The sequence below is a fragment of the Erythrolamprus reginae genome, chromosome 3, assembly GCF_031021105.1.
Source record: "Erythrolamprus reginae isolate rEryReg1 chromosome 3, rEryReg1.hap1, whole genome shotgun sequence".
In the NCBI taxonomy this organism is placed as follows: Eukaryota; Metazoa; Chordata; class Lepidosauria; order Squamata; family Dipsadidae; genus Erythrolamprus; species Erythrolamprus reginae.
Window position 1 is genome coordinate 206,835,463 of NC_091952.1, and position 18,758 is coordinate 206,854,220.

At 36.5% G+C, this 18,758-nt stretch overlaps 1 protein-coding gene across 2 annotated transcripts in view; it reads right to left on the reverse strand.

The window, feature by feature from the left end:
* KLHL14 (kelch like family member 14) overlaps positions 1 to 18,758 on the reverse strand; it is an 82,838-nt gene that overhangs the window by 55,433 nt on the left and 8,647 nt on the right. For both annotated transcript variants that reach the window (XM_070747702.1, XM_070747703.1), the window contains exon 3: positions 4,735 to 4,856. In XM_070747702.1, the coding sequence (XP_070603803.1) occupies positions 4,735 to 4,856 (122 nt within the window). The remainder of the gene's footprint in view (positions 1 to 4,734; positions 4,857 to 18,758) is intronic.

The following is an 18,758-nucleotide window of genomic DNA, read 5'->3' on the forward strand; positions in this document are numbered from 1 at the left end:
AGGTTTTTGTGTATTCATGTTTGTCTTTTTATAATGTATATGAATTTACCCTTCCTAATAAAATTTATAATAATAAAAAATAAAAATAAATAAATCAAATTAATCAATGTCAAATTTAAAAGATAGTAAAATTACATTTCTAAACTTGCAGAGTAATACAAATTGACCTAAAGAGATGTTGGGAGCTAAATAATATTTTAACTAAAGATTGCATCACTGTATGCTAACGGAAGATACATTCTTCTTGCGCCTTGTTCTCATCATGAGAAGGAATTAGTAAAACTCCATCCATGAAATACATTCTTCTTGAACTTACCAAGCCTTCTCTGGAACTGCTTCTTTAGGCCATTTTAACTCTCTGTTTGTCTTGATTCAAAATAAGCAGAACTGTGGGAAGTTCAGCTTGGATAAAAAAATGGAAGAGAGTGAATGTAGAAAGGATAACTATATCCTCCACTTTTTCAAATCCCTTTTCTTGTATCGTGCGTAGGTATATCATTCAAAGTCTTAAACGGGGCTTGATAAAATAAAATAAATCAATTTTAATATTGTTTTTTTAATTGCTAAGATTAATGATAGTTTCTTTTGTTCAGAACTAGCAAGCTGAAATTAATGAAGACTGAAGCTAAAAGTTTTGCATTCCTTACAAATTGTATCAGAGAAAAGTGAGGAGAAATTGGCTCTCTTAGCATACAAATATAGCCAAACATTTTAATTTCTCCATCCCTTGGTTAAAATTCTATTTTTCACATAGCAGAGAGATCTGCAATGTGCAGATTTGCCTTGAAGGAGGCAAAGTTGGGCCTTGTCCTCCAAAAGGCAATTCTTAGACTCAACCAGCTTACATAATTATTGTCAGTCTCCAAACCACCATTTCTTGTTAAGTGAAAACTTAACTTCAGCTACAGAGACGCTAGATCAGGGGTATCAAACTCAAGACTTAGATCTGGCTGACATGGCCAGCCTGGAAATATAAAAGGACTGGCCCATGGTGCCTCTGCTGGTCAAAACAGTCCATGGGGTGGGGGAGGGATGTGCAGGCCATTTTCAGCCCTCAGAGTGCCGCAGGAAGCCAGGCAGGCCGAAAATGGGCGACGTGAGGGCTGCGAGGTGCCCATTTACAGCCAGGAGAGCGCTGCAGAAGGATTGACTTGGACTGGATTACAATTATGTGGGCTCTAGTAAATGCCTGATCTGGACAGGAAACAAGCAATATCTTATATTACTACTACATTTTAATACAAGATTTTACATACTGACGGTTCATTTAATCTGCAGTCAACAATTTATTATGTGTTCTGTGTTCTATTCTGTATTCCATTCTGTATCTATAATTGACAGCCATTTCTATTTACTATCCTGGAAATTTACCTCTGCTGTTAGATTTTTTTCTTATCGTGTTATTTATATTATATTTTTATTATTAGTTGAATAATACAAATACAATAGTATAAATAGCTTTTCTGCCTGGAAAAACAATTTAATATTAAACAATGTGGTATAAATTTAGAAATAAAAACTTATGTGGAATATAAAGAATAAGCAATAAATGTTGGCCAGTAATATCTGGTAGAAGAGATAGAAAAGAGGGGAGTGAGGAGAGGGAATTAAATAATAAAATTAAATAAAATTAAAATCAAAACTGGAATGCAACTTAGGTTATCGTGCCATTGTGTCCTTTTGTGAACCAGCCAACTGGTGGAATAGGAGGTGCTGAAAATAGTGACTTATACCCTTCCAATTTCTTGGTTAAACTACTGCAATTTGTTAGGACAGCGCTGACTTACAATCAAGCCTCACCCTTATATCCTCACTGCATCCCACCAATCATGTGACCAAAATTTAGATACTTGGCCATTACCATGTATTTATGACAGTTGCAGCATCTTGGAGACAGATTATCAACATCTGTAATCTTCCCAGCTGGCTTCCAACATACAAAACCAATGCGGGAAGCCAGATTCACTTTATGACTACATAACATAAGTCATAAGGCATAAATGACCTAGCTCAAATTGTAATATTCTGGCCACATTATGTGAAGACCTCCCGCTCTGGGGGAGATTGTAATACTAAGAAATGTGAAGGAAAGAAAAGGGGATGACAGTGGATAGACTTGATTATAACCACAATGGTTGCACTATTAGAATACCTGAAGTGTTAGATTGGAGTCAAATCTCCATGGAGAAGATCTACGGTAACTATGTGGTTATTACACCAACTTGATGGCATTTAATTAACCAATCAATGTGTATTGGTACATGCCTCTATATAGTATTTTTCAATTCTGTACTTTTTTCAAGTTCCTACTTTTATGACTTTAGATAAAATTGTTCTTAGGATCAGACTGCTGGAAAACATTTATTTTACAATTCTCAAATCTCACTGGTCTAGCTGTTAAAGTATAGATCTGAATTATGGATGAAAAGTGCTCATTTATAATTTTATCTGAATAGCTTTAGGCAATTCTGACAATGAAAAATTTAGCTTTATTGACCAAATCAGCTAACCTACCCACAAAGGAACTGATATATAAATGCAGTCAATCAATCCTCCAAAAACATTTTTTTGATTCTACAACCAAGTAAATTTGGAAATTGTAACTGATAAAACAGTATTTTCTAAATCTCAGGACGCAGCTACCCTTTAAGAAAAAAGATGAAGAGTTGGGAAACTATAAGTAATACTCTGTATTGATACAAGGCCATAAGACAGACTCATCTAGCCTTGGTGTAAGTACAAAAATGAGAATTCAACACAAAACTTTTCAAATAGGTATCGATTTGGTTACTAAGATTTGTGATGTTCATCCATCAAAACAAAGACTTTTTTTAGTCCTTAATTCAGTGAGTTTGGTTTTTAAATGGAGATTTCACATTGTGTTTACCTATGAGATGGAGGTTAAATAAAATACTGTTACAGAAAGAGGCAAAACCGAGGCTGTAAAAAGAAGCTAAATGAATACAGATGTTAAGGTACTTAACCTTAATCCTAATTAAGCTACAGATTTAAGAATGGCTTGGGATATAAGCAAAACTCTCAATAGAGGTGACTTTTTACAACATGGTGGTAAACTCAAAGAGAAGAGATAAGAGAAAACACAAACTACTTTGAGTGACATAAAAACAAGAGAGGAATTAGAGGTTTCCAGAGAAGATAAATATTTCTCAACAAATTAAGCTTTTACAGCAATTATCTATGTAAAAAGTAAAATAAATGAAAGTGAATTTTGCAAAACAAAAGAATTTTGAGTTTGCAAATAAACCAAGAGATGGTTAACATACAAATTATGAAAATAAAATAAAATGATATTGAAATTTGCAAGAGTGAAATGCTGAATGGCACATAATGTGGCTAGGTAAAAGTTATTTAATTTATATTCTAATTAAGATAAAGGGCATTAATTTTTGGAGAAAATAGATCAACATATAAAAGCACAAAATTTATTGTGGGTTGCAGAGTAAAAGAAATAAATTACAAGTGGACTTATAACAATAAGGGAAGTTTGTAAAACTATAAAAAAGACTAAAACAGGTTCCAGGACTATACATGAATTATACTTTTCTTATTACATTTACAAAATATGATGAATTCTACTTTATAGAGCATAAAAATGCCAGAGAGCTGCAAAGAGGCTAATACAGTATTAATACTTCATGAAGGACAAGAATTGACTTTAACATGAAGCTATCAGCCAATATCATGACTTAATAATGATTATAAGCTGTTTACAATGGTTCTCATTGAGAGAGTGAAAATAGTTATACAAGAATTTATTTATGAGAATAAATGTGGATTTTTATCTAAAAGACATTTAATGGATAATGTTAAAATACTTTGGATATTTTGAACAACTGGGAACAATGTAATGAAAAATTGGCCACATTGATTGTCTTAGATTCAGAAGAGGCCTTTGACAGAGGCTTTCCTGTTTAAAGTTTTGGAAGATGTATACAATAAGTAAGTAATTATAAGATCCATTTATATTCATAGAAATCAATTTATGCTTCAAGAAAGTACATATCACAATGGAAATTTAATAAAAACTCTGTTACGATCCAAAAAGGGACTAGACAGGGATGCCGGTTGACTCTTATTTATTTTAATTACTGAACTACTGAATATAAATCAAGATGACAGAATTGTGGAAGTAAAGATGTAAAAACTTAAGGGCATTTGCTGATAACCTGATCTTGGAGTACCACTAAAGAAAATAGAAACATTAAAATTGTACACATATACAGAGTAATATAGTAATCACACAACAGTAAAATATACAGAATGGAATACAATACAGAGTGCCTTGAATTTCAAAATACAATATAAATTAGACACAATTTAGCCAAGGTTAAACTTCCCAAACTTTATTAGCTGCAGTGTTTATGATATGAACAGATACACAATTGTCCTACAGATATAACTGTTCTTGTAATTCAGTTTTACTGGACAGTAGCCATAGCCCTGCACTAAAAATGCCTGCTTATTTAGAGAAGGTAAGAAAGAAAGCTTAACAAGTTTATGCTAAAACATTATTAAATGATTTTAAGCCAGTTTTAATTTGGGCTTATTCACAGAAAATATATTACCTTCCTCTATCTCAATTTATTTGTCCTTTGTGAAATCCCATTGCTATATAAACAAATCTCTTCAGGGAAGAGAATCAATAAAGTGCCTAATTTGATTAGCCATGTTTTAAAATTCATCAAGGTAGCTTAACATAAATAAACTGCTTACTTGTCAGTATTTTCCATGTCTTCTTTTCATCATCGTAATACTGAACCAAATTGCTGGGAAGCCGGTCAGGTCCAGGAGGCAATCCTCCAACCAATAAAAGCATTTTCTTGTTGGAACGAATTCTTCACCCCCAAAAAGAGAGAAGATAAAAATCTTATGTTATTGGACAGTGTTTTAAGCAATAATAATCAGAAACCTCACAAAGAATTTTCATGGATTACAATTTTCTATTCACTTTTTCTTTTCCTTATTATGTCTCAACAACTTTCTGAATCAAGCAGAAAAAAATAATAATCTGAAAAGCTGTGTAGCCCTCTACTTGTGAGATAATACGTTTTCTTTATGAAATTTGTTAAAGGTTCATTCTAGAACGACCTTTTTCTTCATATCATTCCCTTAAATCATCACTCTTTACAGCTGAATGCACACAGAATGCTCTGGAGTTGTACTAAGGTTAAGCATTGAATGCATGTGAAAATTGTATTAGTCAAAATTATTATTAGAAGCCATTCTTAAACCCAAAGAACCATAAAAAAATTAAGGTGATACCATCTAAGTTAAGCTGTCTAGGCCCCAAAGTAGGATGACCTGGGTGCCAAGTCCATGACAAGTTTTGTAACTCTTACATTTACTTTCCAAAAATTCTTATCCCATCATTTTTATTTCTTAAATGACAGTTTACAGATGTTACTCTACATGGAGAGCTTTCAAACAAGGGAGGAAAATAAGAAACTAGAGTGCAGAAATAACAAAGTCTCAGGGAACAGTGAGAAAAAAAGGCCCTGCATCAAAAAGAACATCAAACATTTATGCTTTCTTTCCTAAGACTGCAGTTTGAAACCAGAACCCTAATATGTAAAAGCAGTGGATCATCTCTACTTCGTTGTTCCTTCTTTCTGTGCTTCTCTTCTATATAGATCTTATAGTTTGCAAAGAGATGCTGTAAACTCTAACTCTTTTTACCCTCTATTGATTTCTGCATTTTTGAAATTCAGAACTGGTCATCAGATTTGTAGAATGTGTGGGACAAGGAAAATCAGAAGCAAGTACCACATGCCTGGGTGCTCCAACTCAGCTGCTTCTCTAGCCTTCCCCCCTGTTTATACCATTGGAGAATGCAAAGAATTTGCAAGTCAATTCCTTAATTACATACTTCAAGTTAAATTCCAACTTACCAGTACAATTCGAAGCATTTCAACCATCGTTGTACACTGTACTCTACTTAGATCTAAAGAACCTTTCTGTTGTTTACTTTAGCCTGGCCTTCCGATTTCCCCCTTTCTGCCCCCCATCCCATCGCCCCTCCTTTCTTTGCTCTCCCACTGGCTATAGCAACACCAATTGGTAAAAATGAGACTGTGATGTTGCTGAGAGCCTCCCCAGAGTGGAGTCCTGCCAATGCCTGCCACTGATCCAGCAGCATGAACCTGCTCAACTGTGCAAAGTCACTCTAATTCCCTCCCTCTGTTTTTCTACCTTCTCCCCCAGGGGGCAGCCACAGAGAAGAGTGACTACCCACCCATCAAGAACTGGCAATTCGCTGCTATTAACCGTGACCGTGATTCCCAATCTGCCTGGCAGTTCTTAAGAACAGGGCTTCAACGTCTCCTAGGCAGTAAAAGCTGTAATATGCACCCTGGCCTCCATTGCTATACCTGATGAATGCACATTTCTTTGTAGCACTAATGGTTTTAACACAAATTCAAGAGGAAAGAGGAAAGGAGACCTAGACCCCTAGATGAGTACTAATTCTTTAATAGTCACTTTACATATAATTGAGTATCTATCAGTTACACAAAGCTTGGAAAGTAATAAAAAAAGAGGGTGGGTGGGTGGGTGGATATCGTGTTAAAGTAATTCATTCTAGTATGATAAAAAATAGCAGACATAGCATAGTATGTGTCCAAAATAATGTATTACCGCATAATACCAGTTTTTGTGTTGCTGAGCTACTTGAGATTACTGAAGTTAACTTCTATTATTCACTGTATTAATCCTTCACACAGCTGTATTAATCCTTAGGAGATTTCCATTCATCATTCTGTATTATGACTGAATTATTTGGGCACATGTGGAAAGTGGGCATGTATATGCTTAGTGATAATGATAATAATAATAATATCTGCTTTCAAAAGAAAAGCAATATCTGCTTTCAAAAGAAAAGCTACCAATAGTGACTCAATTCTAAAATATCTGGAGCACGACTTGAACAGGACTGGCATTAACAAAATCACATAGTCCATTGCAAAAGGCAGCTTTTACTTGTAACTGCTTACATTCTGCAATAATACTTTTAACCCTATCAAACAATAACATCTGTCTATCCCAGCTCCTTAGGAACTGCTTTATAGATGGATAAAAATGCCAAATCCAGGCTAAACATCTGGATAACTGTGTGACCAATCATAATAATAAAAGTTCTGGAGAGGGAGCTTTATTACCAATATCAATATGCTGCAGTCTCTAAAATATTCATCTGCTTAATATATAGTGTCCAGGTACATAACTGGCACAGTAGTGTACTAGAAATAATCAAGCAAAGTAAGGACTGTTGTAATGTTGTAATGCATTAATAACAATTAAAATAGAAGGTTCTTACGGAGAAAGTCTTCTGGAATGTGCAACGGGTTATACCAATATATTAAAAAATTGTCTTAGGATGGTTTTACATTGAGCCTAACCAACTCGAGGCCAGACAGCTGCACCAAGAAAGCTGTACTTATGCCCGAAAGTGCTACTTATCCCATTTTATCTATGCCATTAATAGCTTTTGATGAAACATTCCCACCTTGATCTTGTTTAAAACTGGGTTCAGAAAACAGGTCCATATTTGTAATTTGAAATGACAGTACTGGAATGAAAGTATTAGATCCTTCCTTTCCCCATTAGTCTACCTATATAACTATATTTGGCTCTTAGCACTGAACGAAAAGCATTGTGCTAGACCAGTGATGGCGAACCTATGGCACGGGTGCCATAGGTGGCATGCAGAGCCATATCTGATGGCACGTGAACCATTGCCCTAGCTCAGCTCCAACATGCATGTGTGTGCCGGCCAGTTGATTTTTGGCTTGCACAAAAGCTCTGGGAGTGTGTTTTTGGCTTCCAGAGAACCTCCTGGTGGATAGGGGAGGGTGATTTTACCTTCCCCGGGGAAGCCTTTGAAGCCTGGGGAGGCTGAAACATGAGCCTACTGGGCCCACCAGAAATTGGGAAACAGGCCACTTCAGACCTCCAAGGGGCCTCTGCAGGGTGGGGGAAGCTATTTTCACCCTACCTAGGCATTGAATTATGGGTGTGGGCACTCGCGCATGCACCCGAAGAAAAAAAGGTTCGCCATCACTGTGCTAAACATTAGAAAGGGGAAGGAGGAAGAAACTAGTGCCTTTTGTCATTGGTGTCATAAAAACAAAATCAAAGCTAAAGAGGAGAAATAGAATCAATATGGAAGAGTAAGAGAATGGTGTGAAAACCTGTTCCTCACTGACAGACTCAATTCAAATTTGTTAATAACTTTTTGGGACAGAAATTCATCCTTTGCAGTGGGAAGGACATTCAAAATATGTCTGGAGCCCATTTCTGAATTGCGTTCAGATTACATTCAGAGTTTCTGATGCTTAAGAAATCGTGCTGAATCTTCACCATTTTATAATAGGCATTTCGATAGGGAAATGCAATATACCCTAGTGTGTCAATCAATATATGAAGAAAGAGACTTAGAAATTCATTTTTTAGCCAATTTATTTTAAATCATTATTAAGATTGTCTCTTACAATAAAATGTATTAAGAAATCTAATATAGAAAAGCCTTAATGATTATTTTAACCCTCAAATTCAGAATCAACCCTGCAGGACTATCTTCAATCTCATGACTAAATCATAAAAAATCCCATATGCTTCAAACTCTTTGTCTAGAAGGTAGATTATAATATTTTTAAATGTGGGATGTGTATGGCTAAATATATTACAAGAGCCTCAGTGATGTAAAGCCATAACTCACTTAAGCATTGTCATCCTTAATAAACAAATAAATTGTTTACTCCAACCTCTTTGTCAAGCATGTTGTTTTTATAGCAATTAACTATAGCTGTTCTTTAAAATTCAAAACACTTTGGTAAGGTTGGTCGAGAAGAAAACTTTTCAATTTTGTATTAGTTTTTATATTTCAATCTTTCCCTAATAATACTGTACTTTCCATGCCTCAAAGCATTATAAAAGAATGAAGAACAATTTGCCTTTGATGTAGAATAAAAGTTTATATTTATTCTGTCTAACAGAATGCGCAGCACATGCTTGCAACCAATGAAAAGTTTTAGTATTACTTGTTTACTAGTATTTAGCACACATCTATAGCATCTGAAATTAGCGGAGAGCTATCACCTACCTGTTCAATGCAGATGAAAAATCAGAGGATCAGAATTAATTAATTAAAACCAAATATCCACTGAATACATACACTTGTATTCAAAACATTCATTGTACTAATAGATTCCAATCTATTTAGATATGCACAAGGAAGACTATTTCTGCCAATTGAGAAGTGTATTTGGATTTTCTAAACAAGCACATTTATGAATTGACTTTTCATTTAATGACATAAGCCTATTTTATCAAGACTGCCAGATTAAAATGTCACTTCAGTCACATATCATATGGCCAGGCACTTTTTTCAATTTATCCTATACCAAAGTGGAAATGTTTATTATTGTTCAGAGGTGGGTTCCTCACTGGTAAGGCCTGAACCTTTAGCAAGCTGTTGCTGATGTTACGGATATGTCTGGAACTGGTTGTCAGTTCCAATCTGTGGACGTCACCATCTTTTTTTTTTTAATTCCAGGTTTCCCCCCCCCTCCCCCCCACTTTCTCTGCATGCACAGAAGCCAGGTTTTGGTTTTTCCAGCTGGGTGGAAAAGAAGCCACTAAGCTTCCAAGTTCAGCAGCAAGCTCGATCCCTTCACAGGGTCACTTTTCTCTTTTGGGTCTCTTTCTTTTGAAAAAGATCAAAAGACCCAGAGCAGCCTTTAAGGACAAAGTTGGCATAGGCACCTAGAGGTAAGAAAATGAACCACTGAAAGAAGGATCTCTCTGGGACAGCTAAACTAGTGTGGGAGGTGAAGGAGAGAGAGAAGAGAGAGGGCTGGGCAGGAGCCACAAGAGGAGGAGGGCAGTGACTCTTTTCTTCATCCCCACCTCCCCTCTTCCTCAAGCCCGGCAAGGAAGACCGCTAAGGAAGCCCATTCCTCCCGCCAAATGCACCCTTCCTGGCAGCTCCACTGAATTGCCTCTCTCTGAGCTAGAAGCAGCAAGCACCAGGCCACCACCTCTTCTGGGTTAGCCTTAAATTCCACCCCAAACCGTCGAAGAAAAGGAGCTTTATTTTATCACTCGTGCTGGGGAGCCTAGTGGTCTCTTCCCTTAACTACTTCTTCTGGCTTGGGGAAATGGCATACAATCTGCCACAAAGGACAAGGACAAGTACCCTTTAAGTACTTGAAATAAATCAAAGCAAAAATAATCAAACTAACTTAAGGGAAAGGGGGGGAATGACATCTACATTGTAGCCAATATATCTGATAGCTTGGAATGACTGTGAGCTATTTTATTCAGAAAATGTTCTACAAATACGTCATAACACATTATATCTAAGTGCAGATAAGGTTACATTATTCTGGGAATTCACAAGAAAAAGTTTACTGGATTAAAATTCTGCTGAATGCATTAATAAAATTCACTGATGAATCTTTGACAATAACCCTATAAAGTTCTACAGGAGAGGTGTCAAACTCGCATCATCATGGCGTTGTCACATGAAGTATTGCAACTTCCTCCCCTTCACTAAACAGGGTGTGGACCAGTGGTTAGTTGCTACCAGTTGACCCTGGATCGGGCGAACCAGTAGTGATACACATCTCTGTGTATGCGGAGAAGCTTCTGCACATGGGCAGAACGCATGCACATGCACTCCCAATAGAAAACTGCTAACAATGGAATTTGAAACCCACTACTGGTGTGGACGTGGCTGGCATGTGACATATCTGGCCCACAGGCCGTGAGTTTGACAGCCCTGCTTTATATTAACTGTTTCCAGCCTAAGACCTATCAGATATATTGAACTACAGCTTCCATAGCCAACTCTGTCTCCAGCACACCTGGAAGCCCCCAACTTAGGATTCAACTGGTACATATTAAAGTTACAAGCTTAACAAGCCTCCTTTCAGAGTACAGTACTTATATCCTAAATTCAAGAATAGGAGTAAAGAAATAATCAGTAGACATCATTCTATACGCAATACATTATAGAAATTAACAATATTCCACTTTACAACAAAGAAATTATTTTTATCTTTCTTACAAAAATAATTAATGACTTTTGGACACCACTGGACTTTATTAATTTATGCCAACAAGGAAACATAAATAAAAACTAGCTAGTCACAGACATTCATTACATTTAATGTATATTTTACAGCAGTGGTATCTTTTTTCAGGCCCAATCAGAAACCTGAAAAAATGATTACTTTAATGAATTATAAACAGGTATCTTGTGTACCAGATTAGCTTTGTTAAATGATTGTGACAGATACACAATTCCAATGGGTCAGTTAAACAGCAGTGAGTATATTTTATAATGTGACATACTTTCTTATATTTCTTTTTGCTTTAATATATATATAACTGCTTTAACTCTCATATCATTGATGGTTGAACTTATTACTATAATAATAATGGCAAAATCTATTTCTCTCATTCGAGCTGTAGATTGGGGGGAGTTCAAGAGAGAGAGAGGTAGGGAAAATATGCATGTGTGTTGTATATACATTTGGAAAGGAGGACATCCTGTTTACATACTTGTTGAGAAACCATAATAAGCTATAAGTCTCTGCTGAATGCATGATGATACTCCCTGCAAATGAGGGATTTATAAAATGGCAGTGAATGATAGAGTGATGAAAACACTGAAACTTCAAATTAAAGTTTTTCAATTTTTGCAACTACGGTAACATGTATTAGGCCAGTGATGGCAAACCTTTTTTGGCTCGCATGCCAAAAAGGTCTATGCACGTGCGCACTAGCGTGAATGCCCATATCCAGTTCCTCCCTTGTGCATGTGCACAATCCCTAATCTGCCCCCCTGCACATGCCCACAACGCACACACACCGTGCGCATGTGCACAAGTTTCACTGAAGCCTCCGGACCCCTGAAGCCTGGGGATGGCGAAAATGGCCAAACGGGTCAAATGGAAGTTTGGAAATGAGCTACCAGTTGACCTGTTGGGCTGTTTTTCGCCATCCTCAGGCTTCAGGAGACTTTCCTGAAGCCTGGGGAGAGCAAAAATGGTCCAAAAAAAGGCCAGAAAATCAGCTGGCCAGCACGCGCATGCATGCTGGAGCTGATATAGGGCAACACCTTGTGTTCCCTCAGATATGGCTCCGCAGGTAGCACGCGTGTTACAGGTTTGCCGTCACTGTATTAGGCTATAAATCAATTACATAAATATTTGTTTCACATACAGTAATGTGAAGAGTTGCCTAGAAATTTCTATTGGGCTGTATTCTGTTCAGGTCTAATGTAATGAAGTAATAGTTGTCTTTAATTAACAACAGCGAACAAGATACCTCTGCAGTGTAAAGAAGGCAATCTATGCACAGGTGACAAAATACACCGCTACTAGCTCTGCATAGGAAAGAACTCTTACTAATTACTACCATGCCTCCCCATTCAAGTCTGCCAACTTGTTTTATGGCTTTGGATTTCTCTTTAAGCCTGAGGCTTAGTTGTTTTAACAGAAAGCTTAGGTGAGATTTCAAACAGATAGATCAAACATAAAACTAAACACAGAAGTATAAATCTTACCGAGAGTACAAATATATCTCAATGTATTTGACAATATCATAAGGACAATCCTGAGGGCAACTGTTCTGGAACTGTTGTACTGCCATCAGTCTGCTAACATAGAAATACAGTGGTACCTCTACTTAAGAACTTAATTCGTTCCGTGACCAGGTTCTTAAATAGAAACGTTCTTAAGTATAAGCAATTTTCCCCATAGGAATCAATGTAAAAGCAAATAATGTGTGCAAACCCATTAGGAAAGAAATAAAAGTTTGGAATTTGGATGGGAGGAGGAGGAAGAGGAGGAAAGTTGCTGCCGAAGGAAGAAGGTGACATGAGGGGAATCAAAAAAATCCAAAACTTTAAGGCTGAAAAAAAAAGAGGGACTCTAAGGTGGTGAGGAGGAGCACATGCCTCCAATACACTGGCTGCTGCTGCTACCTGCTGCCCCTTCCTTCCCATGCTGCAAGGCTCCCCCTCTCCTCTCGCTCGCTAGCTTTATAGCCAGCGCCTTTCCTTTGCTGTGGTGACTCCTTGGCTGCCCAGAGCAAAGGGAGCATTTCTTTTCCCTGGGCGCTGGTAGAGGTTTATTCCCTATCCAAGCGTCCGGAGAAAGGAAAATGCTTCATTTGCTCTGGACTGCCAAAGCCTCCTTAAGGGCCACTAAAAGGCTCTTCTGGCAGTCCAGATGGCCAGGATTAAAGGGGGAATGGCAGGAAACTGGCCGGGCCTTCATGCCGCTCTCAAATATCCTGGGAAATTTTTCCTTGCTTGGGTACTTAAGTAGAAAATGGTTCTTAAGTAAAGGCAAAAAAATCTTGGACACCCAGTTCTTATCTAGAAAAGTTCTTAAGTAGATGTACCACTGTATTTGAATAATAATATTGTTTACATGATTTAGTGTTTCTGATCAGGAGCTACTGTATATGTGCTTGAAAAAGCAACATTGATACCAAAGGAACAGATATAACCAATAAATCATTCTGAATAGCCATATGATTTATATGAATGATGTGTTATATTTGCTATGCTCAGATGTAGAAAAAGCTTATGTTTGAAGTGAAGCATAAATTTGTTACTTTATTTTTAAAAGTAAAAAAACTCTAAACCATCCACATTTACTTTAAAAAGTTTATTTTCCCAAAATTTGTGTTAGAGCGGTAAAAAAAGAAAATTGGTAAAAATAAAATAAAATCTAAAGCCAATAATTGTCAGAAAAGTAGGTAGTCGTTCTGTTTGGTTAAGCTGAATTAATTATTGCTGAAACAGTACTTCTAAAAAAAAATCCAAGCTTGTGAAATCACAAGTAGAAAGTTCATCTTTTAAAGTATCCCACTTTGACAGCTATATTGGTAATAAACAAAAAGTAAGATATACTTTTTGTACAAATAATGTATGATATACAGAAACTATTGGTATCATTTACACACATATGCGCACAAAAACACATACAGTGCCACTATAGCAACTTACATTAATGAGAAAAGAACCAAATTTCAAGGAAATGTAACACACTGTAAACTCAGAACAGATTTTAATGTGTTAGTGAAATGATTTTCCCAGGACCACCCCAAAGTTCAGAATAAATTCAAATTTCTATTTCTATTTGTGGATAAAGTTCAATTGTATCAAACAATCTGCTACTTGAAATCATTTTTTCTGGTACCTACAAATGTTTTTCTATCCATTAGAGAGGTCTCATTTGTCTTCTAGTAATTTTGTTTGTACAAAATCTCCTTGGTGGCCACAGTCTAGTTTATTGTTTACTTTATCTTTCTTTGATGAACCTGAAATTCCCAGGACAAAACAACAGTTCTCATGGTTGATTTCATCAAATTATCTTTTAGGACAAGTTGGTTTTATTAAATTGTATTAAATTGTAACATGTTTAACTATTTTGATCTTATTTCCCTATATTCCACCTCATTCTAGATATTACATGCTTTCCCACCAATTTGGTATTCCCTAGATGCTACTGATCCAAATCTAATGAGAAGAGATACAAAAAGATAATCTTAGGCTAAAGACTTAATTGGAGATACTCTTTAGATGATAATACGCATTACTTCATTCACTTCAAAATGGGTAAGTTTAACCCTGTTTCATTTGGAAGTCCTCCTGCTCATTCAGCTAAATGGGACTTCAGATTTCTGCCTTAATGTTTAAATGAATTGGCATGTAATACTTGGTTTTCTTCAATCCTATTGCTTCCCACTCTGCTATGAATAAATTTCATAGCTATATATATTAATTTCCCTTTTGGTTTTCAATGCACCTCCCTTAATAGTTAGTCAAGAAATAATTAACTATCCTAATTCTTATAATTTACGCTTGTTAATGGTATTCTGTATGCAAATGTTCAGAATTGAGACTGGTATTCTTCGTTTTGTCATTATTAATTTTAGCCATCTCATTTCTCTATAAATCTTCTGAGTCTCCAGATTATTGTCTGGTCAATCACCCAAATAAAAATACAATGGGCAGTGTAAAACAAAGTAGTCATATAAAAAGCAAAACATTAAAACTAATCATTTCACCCCCAAATGCTCATATAAAATTAATTTGAGCTAGAAGTAGATTAGAATAGTTTAGGAAAGAAGATACTATACGAAGCTCCAAGGTAAGCAAGTTACAAATTATGGAGGCAACTACAGAAAATTACTGGTAATAAAATGTTTGGTTTTTTTAAAATCCATCATTAAAATAAAATTAAAACAGCTGGATGTATGCAACTAAAATTTTAATTCTCAATTGTTTGATGAAATGGACAGATTTTTACCCATTTCTGAAATAATAAGCGTGGAGGTGCATCTGGATGAAGAGGATAAGAGGTAGCATGTTCCAGAGACACAAGGGCACCATTGAAAGTTTCCCAGTTATGCCTTAAAATTTAAATAACACCAAATAAGCTCTTCCTATGCTGCTCAAGCAGGGCATATAGATCCTATTTGAAAGTCAATTAAATAATCTGGACTCAAACTAAATAGCCTTTTGTAGGTTAAAATAAACACTAAATTGTACTCGGAAACAAATGGGTAATCACTGGATAACCATACAACTGCTGCTTTCATTAACTACCTGTACCTGGTAAAGACAGCCCCAAATAGAGCAATTAAAACATTCAAGTCTCAAGGCAAAGTGTAACTGTCTCTAGCATCTTCTGATTCAAAAAACCCCATGAGCCACTCTCTACCTGTTGATTCAGTAGGTGGTCTGAATTCAAGAAAACCTTAGACATCCAGAAAAACGTCCAGATATTTTTCTGGATGTAATCATGTTCCCTCTTGGCATTTCAGAGGGAACATGATTACATCCAGAAAAAGCATAAGGACCAACCATTTTACTTTGTCTTGCTGAGTTGCAACTTGTTGTATCCTATCCAATCCCATTACTGCTTCCACATCCGAGATGTTGACATTTACTGAATCTTCTGTCCAGCCCAGAATAGAAACAAAGAACTGGATATTGATGATACCTCAATCTTGAAAGGATGCCTGATGTCACTCAGTAATTTACATGCTTAACAGTATGAGGGAAAGAGATGAGCTCTGTAGTCCCCCACCCACTCGCCCCCCAAAATTTGGAGCTTGCTCCTTTCTAATTACTGCCAACTGAACTGCCTATTTATAGCCTGGCATGAAATTTTAACCGAGGGGAGCAAGTACCTGTGCTGATGAATCCCTGAAGGAAAGAGAACTGCAAAAGGCAACTGATGTTAGATGGTTCTAACCCCAAAGGCTAAGGTACTGCATTGTGGCCATTTCAGGTCACTCGGGAAGGTCTCAGCTGGCACATGGCCTGTCACTCTTATAGAGCAGGAAATGTAACAGCCTAGTGGTAGTAACATTTATAGCATTAATTGCAGGGGTGAAATTCAAAATATTTCTCTACCAGTTCGGTGGGCATGGAAAATCCCCATTCCCACCCCACTCTGGGACCAGCCAGAGGTGGTTTTTGCCAGTTCTCCAAACTACTCAAAATTTCCACTACCAGTTCTCCAAAACCTGTCAGAACCTGCTGAATTTCACCCATGATTAAATGTCACAACCTAGTGGTAGCTATCACAGCCTAGTGTTAGCAACCAGGGAGAAGACTTCTATTGCTCGAAGTGAAGCATGGAATGGAATGGAATATTTTTTAATTTAATATTTTTATTGATTTTTTAAAAAATTATGAACACACACACAACATAAAACAGATGCTTTGTGAGTAGTGCCCACCCCCAGACACAGGTGCTTTGTGAGTAGTGCCCACCCCACCACTAAACCGGGGGTGTTTCTTGTATATACCATTTTAACTCAAGAGCAAAGTATCTGTTTACATATTATAGAGTGATTCCAATTTATTCCTTGTAGCTTGGTCTCGGATTCTACTCGCCATATATCGTCTTACCTTGTCCCATCGTCCCACCAGTTGTCACAAATCAGTGAATAGAATAGAATAGAACAGAAAAGAAAAGAACATAATGGAATTCTTTATTGGCCAAGTATGATTGGACACACAAGGAATTTGTCTTGGTGCATATGCTCTCAGTGTACATAAAAGAAAATAGACATTTGTCAAGAATCATGATGTCAATATATTGTTAAATTGCATTCCAAAAATCAGGAATTTACCCATTACTTGAGAACTTTGCTTAAATTATTCATGGACCATTGAAAAGGTAACATTGCACTTCTGCACAGAGGTGTTATTTATCAGATTTTAAATTACAGTTCAATGAAACCTGTTAATTCTCAGCATTTGAATTAGCAGGGTCACCTCAGGTTAGTCACTGTCACTCAGTTCTAGGAAGGAGGAACTGGCAAATAGCTTCTGAAAAAACTTGCCAAGAAAACTGCAGGGATTAGTCCAAGCAATTGCCTTTAGTTAAAAAGCTAATTTAAAGGCATAAAAAAGGGACACTATCACTACCATTTACCTTAACTTTGGAATTGGTGAGCAAACCTTAGATAGGATTATATCCATAGTTCCCTCTAAGCTGAGCAGTGAGCAATCGCTCACTTAAAAATCATCATCAACTCAGAGTTTTCCAAACCTGCCCAGAAGCCGAGAGGGAAAGAGTGAGAGGGAAGGAGAGAGAGAGGAAGAGAGAGAGAAACAGATAGAAAAAAGAGAGGAAGGAAAAGAGAAAGAAAAAGAATGGGAGTAAGGAAGAGAGAAAGAAAATCAAAATCTAGTTTGAAACTAGCTCAACTATTTAAGTGGCATTTTGATATTGATAGAGTTACCCTATTATGAGCTCATTGTTATAGACACACAGTATAGTATTTTATTTTGATATTCTCTGAGGCAAAACAAGGTGGGTTTTTTATTTGTTTGTTTGTTTATTTATTCATTTATTATTTCTGAGCAGCCCAGTCCCGAAGGGACTGCCGCTCAGACACTGTACTTTTCCGCCCCCCGCCCCCCCAAAAATTAGAGGGAACACTGATTATATCTATCACTTTCATTCAATCAGTACAGAGTTATGCCTCCTTCTAACCAATTCATGAAGGATAAACATATTATCATAAGCAGATTTGGCACTCACTAAAGGCAAGCAATAGGGAGACCAGGGCAGAGGCAGATAGATTAGAAGAAGGGACAGGCACCACGCTGTCAACATCTCCTTTTCCTTGAAAAGCGAGATAGTTACCGTCATATCTCCTTCTGTCTATACTAACTGCTCTCATAAGCAGTTGGTGCCATCCTGGATCCTCACCTATATTCAAATTTGGGGCCTACCTATATGAATAGAGTTATGTAATATTTGGTTATATGATTATCTTTTTTTTAATAAAATCCAAATACTGCAAATGTTGCATTCTGAATCTCTTGTTAAATGTAACCTTCCACTGATAAACAGTTATTCCTTTATTAAGGCAGATTATATCTTCTCTGAGATTTCTCTTAAGACAAGAGTTTTCAGAGAGGTGTGTGTTTGTGTGTGTCTGCTTTCTCAGACATCACTTTCTCCAGACACCCTCCAACCAGTCTGGTTCTGTTAATCTTGGCAGGATTTATTTGTGCTAAATCAGTTATATCTCTTGAAATGACACAGCAACAGATATATTGTGTTCAAAGAAATCTTGGGAACCATGATCCTCCTGAAAGTATTCCAGGGTGATAAATTAATCAGTTTCATAAAGCTGAGGACAATATTTTTTTTTAACAAATCTTGTTAGAAAATTATTTATTTATTTATTTA